Source organism: Anolis sagrei, chromosome 6 (genome assembly GCF_037176765.1).
Source record: "Anolis sagrei isolate rAnoSag1 chromosome 6, rAnoSag1.mat, whole genome shotgun sequence".
Classification (NCBI taxonomy): Eukaryota; Metazoa; Chordata; class Lepidosauria; order Squamata; family Dactyloidae; genus Anolis; species Anolis sagrei.
Window position 1 is genome coordinate 58,148,632 of NC_090026.1, and position 20,915 is coordinate 58,169,546.

The following is a 20,915-nucleotide window of genomic DNA, read 5'->3' on the forward strand; positions in this document are numbered from 1 at the left end:
CATCATTAATATGGATTTGTTAACTCAGAAAATAAGACAAAACAGAGTAATAGTTAATAATATGGACTGAAACAAGTTCATTAACTTTCTAAAAAAATAATTACAAATATTTCTAAAAAGGGAAGGAATAGAAGAATCCTAAGGGCCACAATGTATTGGATTACAGGATATCTGGCTGAATTAAGATATGATGGGAACGAAGTAACACACACGATCGCTTGAAGATCCTGGAAGTCAAAGGGAATTTATATATGTGTGTGTGTGTGTGTGTGTGTCACACTATATTGTATGTAGGTGGATGGGGGTTATCTGTTTGTTTGGGACTTTTGTTGTTGTATTTGTTAGGTAAGAAGGTATGTATATATACTGGAAATATTGCCTTTTTTGTAAACTGTTTTTATATGTTGTACACCGCCGTGAGTCGCCCTAGGGCTGAGAACGGCGGTCTACAAGTGCAGTAATAAATAAATAAATAATAAAATAAATATTGTATGCGAAATCATATAAATATAGGCGGTATGGACTTAATAATACATACGACCCTCAACTGTTGTAGATATTGTTTACTTGTATGTGTTTTGTTTGTCTTGCTTAAACTTCAATAAAAAATGTTTTTTTTAAAAAAAAAAAAGAATCGTACTCCGAGGTTCAAACCACTACAGTACACTTTTAGATTTTTTCCTTTTCCTACTTCCCTTTTTGTCCTTTTTCTTCCTTCTGTTTCTTCTCTACCTTTCTTCCTTTTCTCTCTCTTCTTCCTTCATTTTCCTACCTCCCTTACTTCATTCCTCTCCCTACCTTTTTTCTTTCTCTCTCCCTTTCCTTCATATCTTCCTCCCTCCTTCCTTTTTTCTACCTCTTCTTTCCCTCTTCTCCCTCCTTCTCTTTCTTTTCTCCCTCGCTTACTATTTTTCTTCCCTTTTTCCTTCTCTTTCTCCCTACTTCCCTTCCTTTCCCTTTTTCTCCCTACTTCCCTTCCCTTTTTCCTTCTCTTTCTCCCTACTTCCTTTTTTGGTATTTCTTCCTTTCTCCATCTTCCTTATTCCTTCCCTTTCCTCCTTTTCCACTCCTCCCTCCTTCCTTCTCCTTTTCTCCCTTCTTCCCTTTTCCCCCCTCCTCTTCCTCCATCTTTCCCTCTTTCCTACCTTTCTTTCTCCCTCTTCTCTTTCTTTCTCTTTTTTCCTTCCTTACACACACCAGGGAGGGTGAAGTCCTGGTGGGTAGCAGCACTGGCAGCCCTTTGTGGGCCGCATCAATGGCTTATTTCGGCCTGTTCTAGAACAGATATGCAATTATTTAATTCATTCATGGAAAAGAAATGGTCAAAGACAACAGAAGATCAAACTGCAGTGTTGAAAATTCTTATTAAAATTTTAAAAAGCTAAATAAACAGAATATATGAGTATTTGTACAGACAATATACAAGCAGTGCTGCTGCATACATTTAGCAATGTTTGGGAAGGAACAGAAAATGTCAACAATTGCTCCTCTAGTCACACTATATCTGTATTTACCCATTGATATTCCCTTCCAAATAAGGTATCATTTTTATTAACAGATAGACTCCTTTAATCAGCTATAATTAAGGAATATTAATAATGTTAAGATTCTAAAGTGACAACAAGAAGCTTTTCAGGTCTTTCTTATTCGTTTGTTTCTCTTCTTCAAGGCAAAGCAGTCTTTTCAACTGTGTGAAGTGGCCTTTGGCATTTTTGGAGGAGGAGCCAGGAGTTGATTGTCCAGATGTAGAAATTCTGAAAGGGAATAAAAACCATTTAAAAATGTTTTTACTACAGATCAGTGAAGCAATATTTATATTTCTCATTATGTATAAAAACAATACAAATATATTACATATTAGTGAAAAACATTTATAAACATTTACACTATATTATTTGTTCTCTTCAGTGTACTTTTAAAAAATCACAGCATTTTTTCTTAAATCCTATTGTACTTTTATAGTACCCCCACCATGCTGGGGACAAGGAAGAAATGTCAGTATTCATATCCATGTTGTAGTGGGAAGGCACTGCAACAACTCCAAGGTGTTATATTGTAATGATGAGGCCAGTGGATGACTAGAAGGTGCAACTCATCCTTTCTCTGAGCCCTACACAGCCATATGACCCAGAATATCAAGGTAGAAAATCCTGCAATATCTGCTTTGAACTGGGTTATCTGAGTCCACCCTGTTCAAAGCATATAATGTGGGGTTTTATTCATCTGTGTGGAAGGGGCCTGATAGCCCAATACCTGGTCAACTTAATCTTATGCAAGCAAAAGCAGTCATGTAGATTTAGGCCCCTTCCACCCTGCCCCTATATCTCAGTATCTGAACCCAGATTATCTTCTTATCCCAGAATATCTTGCAATGGAGACTCATATAATCCAGTTTAAATCAGAAAATATGGGATTTTTTTTGTCGTGTCAGGAGCAACTTGAGAAATTGCAAGTCACTTCTGGTGTGAGAGTATTGGCCGTCTGCAAAGGACGTTGCCCAGGGGACGCCCGGATGATTTTTGATGTTTTTATCATCCTTGTGGGAGGTTTCTCTCATGTCCCCACATGAAGAGAGCTGTTAGAGGGAGCTCATCCGCCTCTCCCCGGATTTGAACCTGCGACCTGTCCTTCAATCCTGCCGGCACAGGGTTTTAACCCACTGCGCCACCGGGGGCTCCAATATGGGATCAGATCCTGGGATATAGGGCAGTGCAGAAGTGATTTTAGATACATACATGAAAATCAACAGTGTGCCTCAGGTGAAGAATAAGAATAAGAATAGTATTCATCACCCATTTCACCATTCATCTTAAACTTTCCCACGTTTAAACTTTCCCACTTCGGATCCCTTTCTGCACCAGAATTTTTTATGTGACCCCAGATATGTGGGTATATAAAATAGTTATAAAAACCAACAATTCTGATAGCAAATCAGTATTTGCAAAGCTTGCTAAATAGGCTTAATTTCCCTTTTGTGAAGTACAGCTGAACCATCTTCTGCAGAGTCCACTGTAAACACTGCGTAACAGATCTGTGTAAATGTTCAAAACATTCAGAAACTTTAATTGTTGCCAATTTTTGTGACCCCCAACACTGAACTGAAGGAACCTCATTTGGTGTCAGGACCCATGGCTTAAGAAGCAGTGGATTAAGATGCTTCAAAACTGGGCCATGTTCCTTGCCAATAGAGCAATATAAAGATGCCAGCTGGACTAATAAGAGGTAGCAACTTGAAACTTAAATAAGAATCTGTGTGTATCCACCATTACAGAAGTGAGTACTGGAGTACCACAGGTTTCCGTCCTGGGCCTTATGCTATTCATAATCTTTATCAATAATTTGGACAACAGAATATAGGCATGCTTATCAAATTTGCATATGATTCAAAATTTGGAGGGATAGCTAATACTCCAGAGGACAGAATCAAAATCTAAAAAGATCTTAACAGATTAAATGTTGTAGTTCAGCGTGTTGGTCGAGTTGCTACTCCTGGTAGCAGGGAGAACGGGTCTACTCTGGAGTTGGAGGGAGAACAGCAGCGTCAGCGCATTAGGGAAATCATTATGGCTCCAAGTGATACTGACACGTTTCCAGGCTTCTCCGATGGTGAGATGGGGGATGGGGAAGTAAGCAGAGGTGTAAAATGGGCTGCTTGCGAGCCAGAGTCTGAGGGGGAATTACAAAGGAAACGTATTCGGGAAATACTTTGTGCACCAACAGAGGATGAAGATTTCCTTGGGTTTGAAAGGAGTTCTGCGTCTGGGAGTGATATGGAAGAAGAGGAGGAATTAGAGTGGACCCGTGTGCAACACATAAGGGACATCTGTAACCAACCCACCTCTAGTGAGGAGTTTGAGGGGTTCACTGGGGATTGGCAGCCAGGGGATTCTTGGCAGGATCTGAACCCTGACAATCGTTGGCAGAGGTGGAGGGATGGGCACTCAGCTGCAGGTTTGGGGGCAGCTGAGAGTGATGACGAGAGGGTGAGGAGCTCATCAAGCTCTGAGGAAGAACTTTGAGATAAAAGGGGGTTCAGTTTGGACTATACTTCGCAGAAGGCAAAGTGTCTTTATTGGACATAATTCTTTGTGCTGCCAACTTTCAACCTTGGGTCCTGGGCTACAGCTTCATGTGTTCCTGTACTCCTGTTTCCTCGGTGATTCCAGCATTCCAGCCTTGTTTACCAACGGATTGACCACGGACCTGTTTGACTACGCTTTTGGCTTTTCTGGACTTTGAACTTTAATGTCTTTGTGATTGAAACATTTCTTAGTTTTGAAACCACGTTTTTCCTGCTTCTGTGACTGTGTTTTGGTGCTATTTCGATTTTCAAGCAGTTTGCTTCAGTTTTTGTTTAACCTGGATTATAAAGCAGCATTATAATCCGGATTATATTTTTGTTTCTTGTAACGACTTCTTTTTGATGCCAAATTACTCCTGATACCCTTAGCACTGAAGTTAATTGCTTTGCAGGTCCATTTGTATGCAATAAAGCTGTGTTTGAACCTTTATTTTGTGTCTGGCATTGTTTAAGGCTTCTGGGTCCTTACATTAAAGAGCTGGGCTAAAACTAACAGATAGAAATAAACAGTGCTACACCCTGCCAGAAAAAAAATGAATTGCACATGAATTGCACTGTTTTCAAACAAGGGAGAAAGAAATCTAGAAATCTTAGTAGATCACATGCTGAACTAAGTCAGCGGAGTAGTGCAACAGCTAGAAAAGCCAATGCGATTCTTGTTTTCATCAACAGGAGTATAGTATCTAAATCGTGGGGAAGTCCTAGTCCCACTCTCTTCTGCTTTGATCAGATCTCACTTGGAATACTGTGTCTAGTTCTGGGCTTCAGATCTAGATGGCCATCTGTCAGGGCTGCTTTGATTGTACTTTTCCTGCAGAGTAGGGTGTTGAACTGGTCTCTTCCAACTCTAGGATTCTATGATTAAATGTAATAGACTCCCTCTATTTTAGTAAGTGGAAGGACATATACAGACAATAAAATACATTGAGGGGCCTTCTTCTTGTCCACTCTTTCTCAGAACAAAATGGATATTTTGCCAAAGAAGTCAGGATGATAGCAGCTAAAATACAAACCATAGCAAAAACTTGCCATAGGCGGTCTCCATAACAGTGTACTGTGCATAGCTGAATTCATGTCCTGTACCCTAATATTCATCAATGGGAAAGGGACACAAATACCTTGGACTTGAGAATGGAGTCTCTCTTTTTGATCTAGGCCAATTGTGGCTGGCAGGGGTAGTTTTGTTCCATGACGTCCTCCTACTGTTTCCATTATGCTTTGCTGATTTTCCACACACGTTGCAGGTTATTAACTAAAGAAAGAAGGAAAATTCAACTCATGTCAAGCTTGTTGTGCTCTGATGGAAAATGAAGAATATGAAGTTCTCAGAAAATAAAAGTAGACTGAATCACTAGAATATTCTGCTAACATTGAGACTACTACAGAGCAACTGTTCAGTATACTGAGATGCTCAACTACTGAATACTTTATAACTACCTTATAAAATGAATCGGGTTTTTAAAAACTAATTCACAGATGCAGTAAGTTTCACTATTCACTGGAGACTAGCACATCTATCTCCCAAGTCCGGGTCCTAACCATTGCATCCTGTTGGCTCTTTCCTGAATAAAACAAGAAGTTGTTCTAGATGTTAAACTCAATCTAAGCCTATAGGTAGAGGAATCCTCAGAGATAACAAAGCCTCTAACAAGTATATATCTAAAGAGATCCTTTCCTACAACACCATAAACAACTAGGGAACTAAAGTCAAATCTTATCATCCTGGCCAGATTTTTTTGAGGAGCACAATTTTTGAGGAACACAGTTTCACAGAGGTCCAAGATCCACTTGGAATTAGCCATTTAGTGCATCCATCCCCAGTTCAGAAAAGGCCCTTCAAATTACCATTAGGCATGCATCTGCACTTTTTTGGGTTTTATTGAAGACTTCTCTTCAAACAAGTATATCCAAACAGATATTTTTAATTCTTTTGCATTGGTTAATTTTAGACCACTGTACACCACTCCAAGATCCCCAAATGGTGTTTATTCATTCTATCTATGTAAATAAAAAAATATTTCTAAGTAGCTGTTTCTTACCCTAAAGTCTGAAGAACATTTCTGATACGTTTCTTCTGAAGTCAGATAAGTATAGCCACAATTCTTTCACATATGGTTTATCTAGAACGCTGAATCCCATAAATGTATGCAAAGTCCAACCTGAGCTGAAGTTTTAAAAAAGCGTAGTTTCTCCTAGCAATGTGAAGCTGTGGTTCATCACACAGCCACTGTACTAAAGGCAGGCGGATTGGGGTTTGGTCAGTGCCAGCTGGGAGACCCCTGAGAAGTTGGTATACCATCCTGAGTTCCATGATGAAAGAAATTATTTTAAAAACTAACTAAATAAACTGACATCTTGAAGCCACCATGTAGAGATGATGCAACAGCATAGGATTAGTTTGGTCACACCTATACCAACGGCTACAACACTTTTCTAAACGGCCATCACTCTTATTTACCTGAAGAAATCAAATCAAAGCTGCCTGTACCATTTGGGGTACTGTCATAATGGAGGTATGAGAAGTATGGGCTACTTTTTTTCGGACTCTCCATTTCCCCCCTTAAGAACTTCAATTAAGAAGAAACCATTTAAGTTCTGTCAATGTTCCTATGAGGGAAGGAGAATAATTAAACAAATCAAGAATAATTTTGAAAACATTTCCTTTTGTTCCTGTCTTCTGGGGAAATGCTGAACAAAAGTAGACATGGTAATTGTTGAAAAGATTTCCTCACCAGAATATTTGTTGATTCTTTGTACTTCTCCAAAATCTTTGTTTGTTTTAAATTGAGTCTGTAGTTTTTTCTTTCCCTGTGAAGTAATTTCTCTATCCGGGGAGTTATTTTTATTTTGGGCATTAGACGGACCCTGTAATTACCAGGAAGAAGCGACTGGTAACAAAACGCGCAGATCCAGCTAGCATTCTCCGGTTTCTTACCTATGGGTAAAAGAACAGCCAGGGTATTTGACAATAAGTGGGTTCACATAGCATGCTAAACCAGATCTCTTGATAGAGTTCCAATTTATTATGCAAGCTAACTTATTACTCTTTCCAACAGCAGAGGCAAACAAAACAATAGGCCTTTTGTCTGTAGTTTAGTGATTGTGATGTCCAAGTGGATTTTCAGTGCTTTGGTCTTGGGTTGTTTCCCTGAATTGTTTGGGAGAAAGAGGCCAGAATGCAAGGACTTGCCAGACTTGGACATCATGCTAAGTACAACTGTAACTATTGAAAATGCATGTGTCATACACCAGTGTGTATGTAGTAAGTGATAATTTCTTTGAAGCTTTGGCCCACAATGACAAGGAATGTGCTGAAGTTTGCTGGTAGATGATAAAATACATAGTATTATTATTATTAAAAATTCCAGCTCTACAGAGTTTGCAGAATATTTATAGCAAATGGTCTACAGAAGTGAAGAATACAGTATTTCATCGCAGAATAGTTGCCATCACACCCCCAGAATCCCAGAACGGCTTCTGCCCCTACAGAGGAACACTGGACATGATCTTCACTGCACGACAGCTCCAGGAAAAATGCAAGGAACAAAATCAACCACTGTACATGGCATTCATTGACCTTGCAAAGGCATTCGACACAGTGAATCGCAGTGCTCTCTGGATCATCCTCCAAAAAATCAGGTGCCCTAACATCCTGCAGCTCCTCCATGATGACATGATGGCGACAGTCTTGGACAGCAATGGCTCCCGAAGTGCCCCATTTAAGGTGGAATCAGGTGTCAAACAGGGATGTTATTGTCCCAACCTTATTTTCCATCTTCATCGCTATGATACTTCATCTTGTTGATGGGAAGCTTCCCACCAGAGTGGAAATCATCTATCGGACAGATGGCAAGCTATTTAACCTCAGCAGACTGAAAGCCAAAGCCAAGGTTACAACAACATGTTATAAAACTCCAATATGCTGATGACAACGTCACCTGTGCGCATTCACCTGCAAGCCACTCTAAACACCTTCACAGAAGCATACAAGAAACTCGGCCTGTCACTGAACATTGAGAAAACCAAAGTGCTCTTCCAGCAGTCACCAGCAAATCCCTCTCCAATGCCAGAAATACAGAATGTTAATGGTGTAACATTAGAAAATGTTGACCATTTCCACTACCTTGGCAGCCACCTTTCCACAAAAGTCAACATTGACACTAATATACAACACTGCCTGGGCTCTGCGAGTGCAGCATTTTTCCGAATGAAGCACAGAGTGTTTGAGGACCGGAACATCCATAGGGATACTAAGGTGCTTGTTTATTGTCCTCCCAACCCTGCTATACGCCTGCAAGACGTGGACTATCTACAGACGTCACATGCAACTCCTCGAACAATTCCATCAGCGTTGCCTCCGAAAAATCCTGCAAATCTCAGAAGCATCATAAATCATTAACATCATTAACATCAATTAACATCAGCATCAAAAACATCAATACACCAATATAACAAATCCATCTGGTCTAATCAGTGAAATCAGAATCCAAAACTCGTTATCCATTATTCCGTGTTCCAATAATCAGTCAATCAATCACACTGCTTAGTCGAATGCCTGTTCGAACATCCAGGTCTTTACTTTCCTCCAGAATGCCAGCAAGGAGGGGGCCGATCTAATATCTGCAGGAAGGGCGTTCCACAGCCGAGGGGCCACCACTGAGAAGGCCCTGTCTCTCGTCCCCGCCAGGCGTGCTTGTGAAGCAGGCGGGATCGAGAGCAGGGCCTCCCCAGACGATCTTAATGTCCTAACTGGTTCATAGGAGGAGATGCGTTCGGACAGGTAGATCGGGCCGGAACTGTTTAGGGCTTTAAAGACTAAAGCCAGCACTTTGAATTGTGCCCGGTAGCAAATTGGCAGCCAGTGGAGCTGGCGCAACAGAGGAGTGGGATGCTCCCTGAGTGCCGCTCCTGTTAGCATCCTGACTGCCGATTGAAGCGATGGTCCTCCGCCATCAACTCCGCTGGACCAGCCACATTGTCCGGATGCCCGACCACCGTCTCCCAAAGCAGTTGCTCTACTCCAAACTCAAGAACGGAAAACGGAATGTTGGTGGGCAGGAAAAGAGATTTTAAGATGGGCTCAAAGCCAACCTTAAAAACTCTGGCATAGACATAAATGATGCAGAGAGGAGAACTGGGAAGCCCTGGCACTTGAGCGCCCCAGCTGGAGGTCAGCTGTGACTAGCAATGCTGTAGAATTTGAAGATGCATGAAAGGAGGGCAAAAGAGAGAAACATGCCAAGAGGAAGGTGCGACATGGCAACCTCGACTGGGACCCCCTTTCACCTAGAAACCAATGCCCTCACTGCGGGAGAACATGCAGATTAAGAATAGGACTCCACAGTCACCTACGGACCCACCAATCTTGGAAGACAATCCTACTCAGACAACAAGGGATCGTCTAAGTAGTCACACCCCCATTTTTGTGGTTGCAAAACTGGTATTTTTTTGCTCCTCACATAATAGTCCCATAGCTGTTTCAAACGGATTTCCCCTCCCTTCTCCAAGGGCAAGGCAATTTTAAACCTATTAAATGGAAGTCTGTGTGGCTCTGCTTTTTCCTTTCTCCAAAGAACTCAATTTCAGATTTTATAAACTGCTTTGCCTTCTGAGAAAGGAAGAGACAGAGAATCTTCCACTTTCTTCTGAGGCAAGGCATTCTAAAAAACCAAACAGACAAAAACAGAGCTGTTTGTTTGAGCCTGGATCATTCCTTCTCCTCTCCTTTCAGAGATAAGGCAGTCGGTTTGCTTGTTTGTTTGCTTGTTTATTTTTTAATAAACAGGAACTGGAGAATCAAAGGCAGATTTTTATAGTGTGATACTCTCATCCCTTTTTTTAATTAAAAAAGTGATTAAAAGTGTGAACATTATGCGAGAAGTATATCATAGCTCACTTCTAAAAAAAAAACTCACCCTTAATACAACGAATACAATCTCATTGAAAATTTCTTTTAATATACAGTGTTTTGTCGCTACTCTGCAGTTCACTTTTTGCGGACTCACTGTTTCATGGTTTTTCAGCGACCCAATCACAGTGCACCTTCCATAATGAGGCATTGTTTTTGAGAGGAAGGCGGGAATAATAATCGTGGGAGGCAGAAAAAAGGAGGGGCAGGTTTGTGCGCATTAGCTAATCAGAGCCTCCCTTTCAGCGCCCCAATCACAGCTCACCTTCCATCAGAACAAAGTGAAGTAAAACATGAGGTGGGGCTTTTGAGTGGGAAGCGAAATAAGAAGGCGGAGCAAGCTGGTGCGTGTTATCCTATCAGAGCCCGCCTTCCAGCGGCACGATCTGCGACCCAATTAGTGTGCGCCTTGCGCTAGGCGGCTGCATCCAGGGCAAAGCATTGATGAGGCAGGTCTGGACAGAGCAGCCCCGCCATTGTGCATGAAGGAACTGAGTGAGAGAGAGGGCGAGGGGGAGAGAGGAGTCTCTACTTCGCGGATTTTCACTTATCGCGGCTGGTTCTGGAATTTAACACCCGCAATAAGTGAGGGAACACTGTAATCATTTATTCCAGGGTTAGCAGGGTCAAAAATCAGAATCTCTAGCATGTATCACTTAATAAAAGGGGAATATTTTTGGAGCTAGAGAAAAAAAACAACAGTTTATCTGTTAAAGAGAAATGGTACACAAAAACATTGAAATGCTAACAGAACTGCTCCTACTTTCTCTGTCTTCTCCCCAATTAAAATATTGCTCCATCTGCTGAAAGTAGAATAAATCATGCAGAGAGGAGACTGTACCCACAACAGGTAAGGAAATAGAATAAGAACACATAGCTACTACACATAATTCAAGTTTTCAGATCTAGATGAACTGAATACAAAACACTCTGTCCTCTCAGACCAGTTGAAAAATAGGTGAGCTGCAGAAAGATGGAAGAAAAAAATCTTTTATATTTGTGAATAGGGCCACATTATTTTGCAGATGCTGTGGGTGTTAGTTGAGTGGTGCTTTGATTTCAGGAAAATGTTTGGGGATTCTCCCTCCCAACCGCATCAAGGTGCTGCTGTTCTCTGTATTGTCTCAAGGCACTTACCTTCTATGTTGCTCAGTGTCCATCTATGGGGAAGGAAGAGACAAAAAGATTAGTAGTATTGTTTATATGCAACTGCCAGTTTCAATAAGTTTATTCACAGATCAAAATACTTACTACTTATACAATATAGTACTGCAATTAAAGCACAGCATTGCATATAAAGTTCTGATTTGTACCAAACACAATCTTTTCAAGTAGCCAATATCAACAAGATATCCACTCCAGATTTTTGTTGCTGTTATATCTCTTCAAGTTGACTGATAGATAGCCACCAGCAAACAGGGGTTCCTTGGTACTATTTGTTAGAGAAGGTTTGCCACTACCTCCTTGTAAGGCTGAAAGAATGGAAAGTGCCCATTATGGATTCAATCCAGAGTTCTAATCCAACATTCATATCATAGAATCATAGAGTTGGAAGAAACTTCATGGGCCATCCAGTCCAACCCCCTGCCAAGAAGCAGGAAAATTGCATTCAAAGCACTCTTGACAGATGGCCATCCAGCCTCTATTTAAAAGCTTCCAAAGAAGGAGCCTCCACCACACTCCTTCACTTCACTTCACTTTATTTCTTAATTAGTCGCTCTCCACCAAGGTGCTCCGAGCGACTTACAGTCTAAAATAGCATTTACACAATATAAAAACATTCAACATAAAAACATTCAACAGTGACTATTTGGCAAATTAGATCTGATTACTTAAATGCACAACCAAACAGCCTGGGCAGAGAGTTCCACTGCTGAACAGCTCTCACAGTCAGGAAATTCTTCCTCATATTCAGATGGAATCTCCTTTCTTGTAGTTTGCAGCCATTGTTCCGCGTCCTAGTCTACAGGGCAGCAGAAAGCAAGCTTGCTCCCTCCTCCCTTTGACTTCCTCTCACACATTTATACATGGCTATCATGTCTCTTCTCAGCCTTCTCTTCTACAATCTAAACATGCTCAACTCTTTAAGCTGCTCCTCATAGGGCTTGTTCTCCACGCCCTTGATCATTTAGTTGCCCTCCTCTGGACACTTTCCAGCTGTGGTGCTCAGAATTGGACACAATATTCCAGGTGTGGTCTAACCAAGGCAGAATAGAGAGGTAGCATTACTTCCCTGGACCTAGACACTATACTCCTATTGATGCAGGCCAAAATCCCATTGGCTTTTTTGCCGCTGCTTCACATTGTTGGCTCATGTTTAACTTGTTGTCCACGAGGACCCCAAGATCTTTTTCACATGTACTGCTCTCGAGCCACGTGTCCCCCATTATGTATCTATGCATTTTATTTTTTCAGCCTAAGTGGAGTATCTTGCATTTGTCCCTGTTGAACTTCATTTTGTTAGTTTTGGCCCATCTCTCTAATCTGTCAAGATCGTTTTGAATTCTGCTCCTGTCCTCTGGAGTATTGGCTATTAATCGCAATTTGGTCATCTGCAAACGTGATGATCATGCCTTCTAACCCTTCATCAAAGTCATTAATAAAGATGTTGAACAGGACCAGGTCCAGGACGGAACCCTGCGGCACTCCGCTCGTTACTTCTTTCCAGGATGAAGAGGAAGCATTGGTGAGCACCCTCTGGGTTCGTCCATTTAACCAATTACAGATCCACCTAACCATAGTTTTGTCTAGCCCACATTGGACTAGTTTGTTTGCCAGAAGGTCACGGGGGACCTTGTTGAAAGCCTTACTGAAGTCCAGGTACGCTACATCCATGGCATTCCCCGCATCTACCCAGCTTGTAACTCTATTGAAAAAAGAGATCAGATTAGTCTGGCATGACTTGTTTTCGATAAATCCGTGTGGATTATTAGCGATGACTGCATTTGTTTCTAAGTGTTTGCAGACCACTTCCTTAACAGTCTTTTCCAGAATCTTGCCTGGAAACTGCAGGAACACTCTTTATTTCCCTGGGGTGCCATCAACACTGCATTACAGGGGTCCCCAAAGTACGGCCCGGGGGCCGGATCCGGCCCACCGGGGGCATTTATCCAGCCCCTGGCAGGAGCGGATGAACCAATAGCAGCCTGGCTGCTGCTCCTCTCCTGCTCGGGGGCTGGGAAGGAAGAGGGAGGCGGAGGCGCGGGCGCTGTGAGTGCTGGGTCTGAATGGAGGGAGCGAGAAGGCAGGCAAGCAGATCAGGGCCTTCCTGCCCCCCTTCCAGCCCCCGGATGCTCCATCTCCGCCTGTAGAGCTCCATGGCTGAGCTGCAGGGTTGGCAGGCAGCAGGAGATGCGCCTGTCTCTTTTCTCCATGCTCCTAGCCTTCGGCCACTCTCCTCTCGCTACTCCTGTTGCCCCCGGACGGGAGACCAGCAGCAGGCCAGTAGGGCAGCAAGAGGAGAGCAGCTGAAGGCTAGGAGTGTGGAGAAGAGAGACAGGCGCGCCTCCCGCTGCCTGCCAGCCCTGCAGCCCCAAGCCATGGCACACCTCGCCTCGGACACCCTGGAGCTCTACAGGCGGAGGTGGAGCATCGGGGGCTGGGGGTGGGGGCAGGAAGGCCCCGATCTGCTTGCCTGCATTCCATGCTTCCTTCCCTCCTTTTGCCTTTCTTCCCCCCTCCCTTCCTTCCTTCCTTCTGCCTTGATCCCTTCCCTCCCTTCACCTTTCCTGGCTTTTCCATTTCTTCTTTCTTTCCTTCGGCACTTGGCCGCTCCCTCCCTCCATTCAGATTAAGCTCCGCCTCCTCTTCATCCAGCCACCCGTAGCAGCAGCAGCAGCAGCAGGGCAAAGAGGGCCACACAAAGGCCAGTATTCCATTTTCAGCATATCAGGTTTTTGTGCCAAATTTGGTAAAGACCCATCATTGTTTGAGTTCACAGTGCTCTCTGAATGTAGGTAAACCACAACTCCAAAACTCAAGTCCAATGCCCTTCAATTTACTTCAGGAGACTATTGTTTTTGTTGTTGTTATTGCTCCTGCAGTAATTCTATTTTCCTGCCTGGCAGAAGGAAGGGGCTGGACTAGATGACCTTTGGGGGTCCCTTCCAATTGTATGTCTAATAATAATAATACTAATAATAATCTAATTCTAACTTCCTGCCTGGGCAGAAGTAAGGGGCTGGACTACATGACCTTTGGGGGTCCCTTCCATGTGTAGGAGTCTAATAATAATAATAATAATAATAATAATAATATACTATTGCTATCTTCCTGCCTGGCAGAAAGAAGAGGATGGACTAGATGACCTTTGGGGGTTCCTTCCAATTGTATGTCTAATAATAATAATATTAATAATAATTTCTATCCTGCTGCCTGGCAGAAGGAAGGGGCTGGGAGGAAGGAGGGCCCAAGCTGGCCCATGCCTGTTTTAAAGAATAGTAATGAAGTTTAATTCTATTGTAATGTTCCATATATTTGTAGATTTAAAATTGTATTGAAATGTAAGCTATTTTGGCCCCTTCCACACAGCTGTATAAAATCCACACTTAACTGGCTTACATGGCAGTGTGGACTCTGATAATGCAGTTCAAAGCAGATATTGTGGATTATCTGCCTTGATATTCTGGGTTATATGGCTGTTTGGAAGGGCCCTTTCAGACAGGCCCTATATCCCAGGATCTGATCCTAGGTTTTCTGTTTATCCCAGATTATCTGGCAGTGCAGACTCAAATAATCTAGTTTAAAGCAGAAAACCTGGGATCAGATCCTGGGATATAGGGCGTCTGGAAGGGCCCACAGAATCCTTGTGGAGACAAAAAGTGGTGTATAAATAAACGTAATATTAAATTGTAGAACAGAAATCTGTTCCTGGTTTGAAAGTGTTATTTTCTGTTTAATTGTGCGGCCCTTACTTTGAAAGTAGTCGTTCTCATCCAGAAACTGTGTGGCTGCCACAAACTATTGGCCAAAAAGTTTGGCCAATAGGCTGATCAGTAAACATATTCATGGGTTCCTGCTATTATAGTAAACCTGTTACCCATGCTACGACATGCTTGAAGTCAAAATTTCATTTATTTGTAATTAGAAATAAATGTTTCACAATATATAAAACAAATGTTTCACAATATTCCCGTGTAAACTATAGTCTGGCCCCCTGTTCAAAAAGTTTGAGGACCCCTGCTGCATTATAATGCAATTTGAAACTGCATTATCTGGTCTATGTAGATAAATATCACTGAACTCCCTGATGTGAGTCTACTCTACACTGACAATATATTGCAGTTTCATACATACATAATGGGGCCTAGGATACACCATATCATTCCATATTTCAGTGGTAAACAAGAACCATCACAGATTCAGATACCAAAAAACTTGCCACATTAAGAACGGAGTTGTTGCTGTTATTTTGGCTCAAACTCCAGAAACATAAGAAATGTGAATGCCTCCACAGACATACTCTGTTATATTCATGCTCACTGAGAGAAGTACTTTCTATTGCTAAAAGCAAAGAGAAGCACTTTTGGTCTGACATGTGTGACAAAAAGAGCCTGAGCCAGTAGAGTGCTGTGGTTCAAGTGTTGGAACTAGGTCTTCAGGAAACACTATTCAAATTGCCACTCAGTCATTAGATTCCAATGTTTAATCTTGGACACATCAATCTCTTTCAGCCTTACAGGAAGACAATGGCAAGTGTCTGAATAAATCTTGCCAAGAAAATCCTAACTAGGGCTGCCATATTTTGGAGTCAACTTGGAAGAACACAACAAGCAATGACTATGTACACACTCCTTGATTATATCTTTATAGCCCAATCCAGAGAAGATAGCAGAATGCCTGGACCAAGAAAAATCCCCCCTGCTGATCCTAGTCTGTATTTTCTTATGAAGCATCTAAATCTTGCTGCATTGATAAAAGTATCCAGCTGCGATCTAATCCATGCTTGCTTGTTACTGTTATAAGTTTCATTGGGCAGAACCCCCCCCCCTCCTCCCGGCTTGGTAAATTTCTAAGTAGCGGTTCATATGAGCAATATGAGCATTCCAGTACATACAGACAGAATAGCTAAAATAGACAAAAGATATTCAAGGTATACCGTAAAAAGCGTGCTTGGGCTGGGCAGGCCTGTGCCAGTTGCTGTGCTGCAAGTTCCAAAAACTGATGTCTCCCCATTTCTTTGACAGAACAGGGAAACCTCGTCTTCGTCAGCCTAATACTGAAGATAAAGAAAAACAGAAAGGTTTTATTAATGCCATCTATGGAAGGTAACATGGAGCCCCCAGTGGTGCAGTGAGTTAAACTGCTGAGCTGCTGAACTTGCTGACCGAAAGGTCGGTTCGAATTCAGGGAGTGGGGTGAGCTCCTGCTGTTAGTTCCAGCTTCTGCCAACCTAGCAGTTCAAAAACATGCAAATGTGAGTACATCAATAGGTACCGCTCCGACGGGAAGGTAACGGCACTCTACACAGTCATGCTGGCCATATGACCTTGCAGGCATCTACAAAAACGGAAGCTCTTTGGCTTAGAAATGGAGATGAGCACCACCCCCAGAGTCGGAAACAACTGGATATAATGTCAAGGGGAAATCTTTACCTTTACTTGTGAAAGGTAACATTGCAATTTCTCATTTATAACTGACATTAACATCTAGCAACCCATGTAAATCCTCACAAAATAACTTCTACCAAAAGCCAAAGACCTCTGTCCTAAAAAACTGAAACAACACCTATCTTTCTTTCTTGTGGACCACATAGGATTCTTGCACATGTATTCTCTCATGTTATTTTTTATTATTTGATCGTCCAACAGTCATAGTAGCATATGTTCTGGTTTGAAAATGATTCTTGATTAACTAATTTCTTGGAATTGCTCCCAAAATAGTTTGGACTTTTTACAAATAAAAACACCAATGATAGAAGACTGAACAGTGAAGATGTGGGAACTAATAGATATGGACAAGTTAACAGTGTTGCTTAAGGAGAAGATACAGAAGAATGGAGATCTTTTCATCATATATCTGAGGCAAAGGGAAATACTTTATTTACAGGTGTGAAGGTATAAACAGGGGTCCTCAAAAATTTTAAACAGAGGGCCAGGTCACAGTCCCTCAAATTGTTGGAGGGCCAGATTATAATTTTTTTAAAAACCATGAATGAATTCCTATGCACACTGCACATATCTTATTTGTAGTGCAAAAAAACACTTTAAAATAATACAATAATTAAAATAAAGAACAATTCTAACAAATTTAAACTTATTAGTATTTTAATGGGATGTGTGGGCCTGCTTTTGGCTGATGAGAAAGGGTGTTATTGTTGTGTATTTTCAAGTCCTTTCAGATTTAGGTTGACCTTGGAGGGCCGTATCCAGCCCCCGGGCCTTAGGACCCCTGGTCTAGGCAAAACTACAGTGGGGTGGATCAGTAATTGGTTAAATGGACGAACCCAGAGGGTGCTCACCAATGCTTCCTCTTCATCCTGGAAAGAAGTGGCAGGGTTCCGTCTTGGACCCGGTCCTGTTCAACATCTTTATTAATGACTTAGATGAAGGGCTAGAAGGCATGATCATCAAATTTGCAGATGACACCAAATTGGGAGGGATAGCCAATACTCCAGAGGACAGGAGCAGAATTCAAAACGATCTTGACAGATTAGAGAGATGGGCCAAAACTAACAAAATGACAAATGCAAGATACTCCACTTAGGCAGAAAAAAACAAAATGCAAAGATACAGAATGGGGAACAATGCCTGGCTCGAGAGCAGTACGTGTGAAAAAGATCTTGGAGTCCTCGTGGACAACAAGTTAAACATGAGCCAACAATGTGATGTGGCAGCAAAAAAAGCCAATGGGATTTTGGCCTGCAGCAATAGGAGCATAGTGTCTAGATCTAGGGAAGTAATGCTCCCCCTCTATTCTGCTTTGGTTAGACCACACCTGGGATATTGTGTCCAATTCTGGGCACCACAATTCAAGAGAGATATTGACAAGCTGGAATGTGTCCAGAGGAGGGTGACTAAAATGATCAATGGTCTGGAGAACAAACCCTATGAGTAGCGGCTTAAGGAGCTGGCCATGTTTAGCCTGAAGAAGAGAAAGCTGAGAGGAGATATGATAGCCATGTATAAATATGTGAGAGGAAGCCACAGGGAGGAGGGAGCAAGCTTGTTCTCTGCTGCCCTGGAGACTAGGACGTGAAACAATGGCTTCAAACTACAAGAAAGGAGATTCCATCTGAACATGAGAAAGAACTTCCTGACGTGAGAGCTGTTCAGCAGTGGAACTCTCTGCCCCGGAGTGTGGTGGAGGCTCCTTCTTTGGAAGCTTTTAAACAGAGGCTGGCCATCTGTCAGGGGTGATTTGAATGCAATATTCCTGCTTCTTGGCAGGGGGTTGGACTGGATGGCCCATGAGGTCTCTTCCAACTTTTTGATTCTATGATTCTATGGTATCATCTGCTGAGATATTTATTTATCTCAATATAAAGTGGAAAAAACATATTAGAGAAATGTGTATGTGTGTGTATAAAGGCAGTGCTCAAGTTACTAACAGGATAGGTTCTGTTCCATCTGAACATTAGAAAGAACTTCCTCACTGAGAGAGATTAAGAGATTCCATCTGAACATTCCTGAACTTCCTGATTAGGAGATTCCATCTGAACATTAGGAAGAACTTCCTGACTGTGAGAGCCGTTCAGCAGTGGAACTCTGCCCCGGAGTGTGGTGGAGGCTCCTTCTTTAGAGGCTTTTAAACAGAGGGTGGATGGCAATCTGTCGGGAGTGCTTTGAATGTGATTTTCCTGCTTCTTGGGGGGGTTGGACTGGATAGCCCACAAGGTCTCTTCCAACTCTATGATTCTATGTAGGTTTGATCTTAAGTTGAATTTGTATGTAAGTTGAAATAGGTACATTTTAAGAGTTAACTCGAGGCAGAAATATATGCTTTGGATAATATAGGGAAGGGTTAATATCCCTGTGGTATTTTGTTTGGCTGTCTGTTCAGATTTCTCCAAACTTTCTGTCCCTGTGATAATTGGGTTTTGAAAAATGTGGCTTGTTGTAGAAATGAAGATTGGTGCTATAACTTCAGTGGAGACACCTTTTCCCCATGATAAATCTTCCGGGAGTGATTTTCCCATCCTAGGGGTACATTTCTCTCACTTCCTGTTGTCTCATCCCCATTGTTAACTCTGAGTGATTTGCAAGTTGGATGTTTATAACTCAGGGACTGCCTGTACACACACAGACAGTTTTGGTCCAGGTTACATACAGGTTGCCTTTTCCCGTACAATCTGCCCCTTAGAACACTGAGGTCATCTAAAGGGATACTTACTCCAACTAGCTTTTCATCAGCTGCATCGGCTGCCTCAAAGACTGTGGAGTGACCTGCCAGAAGAGCTCCAACATTATTATTATTATTAATTTTATTTGTACCCCGCAAGCATTTCCCGAAGGACTTGATGCGGCTTACAAAGGCCAAGGCCTCAAAACACAACATAACAATACAACACCTAAAGCAAATTAAAAACAATTAAAGCAATATTAAACAACAACAATAAACAAGACAGAATAGAGCCTTGCGGGACCCCACAGGTCAACATCTAAAGGAATTGTCAGAATTTAAGGGCTCTTTTTTCCGGATTTGTATTCTATTGCCGCTGCTACTTGTTGATCTTTGTAGCTTGTGCTTTGATACACATATTCTGCTGCATGCATTTTATGCTGATATATTATGACTATGTTGTAACTGCCTCAAGACATTAGTCGTGGTTTTATTGTTACTGTTGTTATTTGTTTGTAGTTTAGAGTTACATGTCATTAAAAGTAGAGGCATTTGTGTAGTTGTGGAACTGTGGTTAAATTATGTCTAAACTGAGGCTGGATGGCCATCTGTCGAGGCTGCTTTGCGTGTGCTTTAGAGGGTTGGACTAAATGACCCATGTGGTTGCTACCAACTATGATTCTATGTTTTTATGTTTGTGTTATCTTTGTGTTTTTGTAATCATCAATTAAAATATTACGGAGACCGGGGGGGGGGGGGGGATCCCAAAGCAAACCACATCACTCAGTTGATGCTGTTTGCAAACAAACCGAGGGAATGTGCGGCTCTCTCCCCCGTTCGATATCCCCCAAGCGTTTCTTTTTTTCTCCGCTCGTTCAGTTTCAAAGGGGGGAGGGAGAGCGCTCGTCCGTCCCTCCCCCCCCCCCCCCATTTCCTCCTCTGAACTCCTTTTCCTTCACTTTCAGTCCGCCCCAGTCATAGAATCATAGAATCCAAGAGTTGGAAGAGACCTCGTGGGCCATCCAGTCCAACCCCCTGCCAAGAAGCAGAAATATTGCATTCAAATCACCCCTGACAGATGGCCATCAGGCCTCTGTTTAAAAGCTTCCAAAGAAGGAGCCTCCACCACACTTCGGGGCAGAGAGTTCCAGTCCCGCGGCTAGTGGCCTTGGCGCCTCACCTTTTCTCCGCCCAAAGCCCAACGAGGCACCCGTCGCTTCTTCAAGCTCGGCTCCCACGAACGCCCTACTCCCTCCGCGAAAAAAAATGTCAGTTTTCCCCTTCAGTGTGATTGACATCAGATCCGGAGGGCACTCCTTCCAAAGTCTTCCGACTGGAAACAGCAACCTGTTCGTCGTTCCGGGCGGCGTCACAAGTGCCTGCTCTCTCGCCGTATCGGGATTGGCACGTGACCTAGATGCCAACGTGACCGCTTCCGCGCGTGCGCCCAGGAATGCCTGTTAAAAGAATAGGTGTCTCGTTCTACTGCTGTCACCAATAAGGCGCCTTGATTACGTCACCGAAGCCTCTTTCTTTTATGGGCAAAGCATTGCGGGCCTGTTCGGTGTGGCATCTTCGGACAGAGCCTTGGCTTGGAGAGCTGGTTCTATTGTGGGGTATTACAACATATCCAAGTTGCACAAGTAT

The 20,915-nt window shown here is 42.5% G+C and overlaps 1 protein-coding gene across 1 annotated transcript; it reads right to left on the minus strand.

Annotated features, from left to right (window-relative positions):
* Positions 1-1,345: 1,345 nt before the first annotated feature.
* Positions 1,346-20,661, minus strand: C6H18orf21 (chromosome 6 C18orf21 homolog). The gene is made up of 6 exons (XM_060781423.2): positions 20,449-20,661; positions 16,087-16,206; positions 11,127-11,149; positions 6,814-7,016; positions 5,200-5,333; positions 1,346-1,754 (listed from the first exon to the last, which is right to left on the minus strand). Exons 2-6 carry the CDS (start codon positions 16,161-16,163, stop codon positions 1,610-1,612), a joined length of 582 nt encoding a protein of 193 aa, XP_060637406.2. The 5' UTR covers positions 16,164-16,206; positions 20,449-20,661; the 3' UTR covers positions 1,346-1,609.
* Positions 20,662-20,915: the final 254 nt, after the last annotated feature.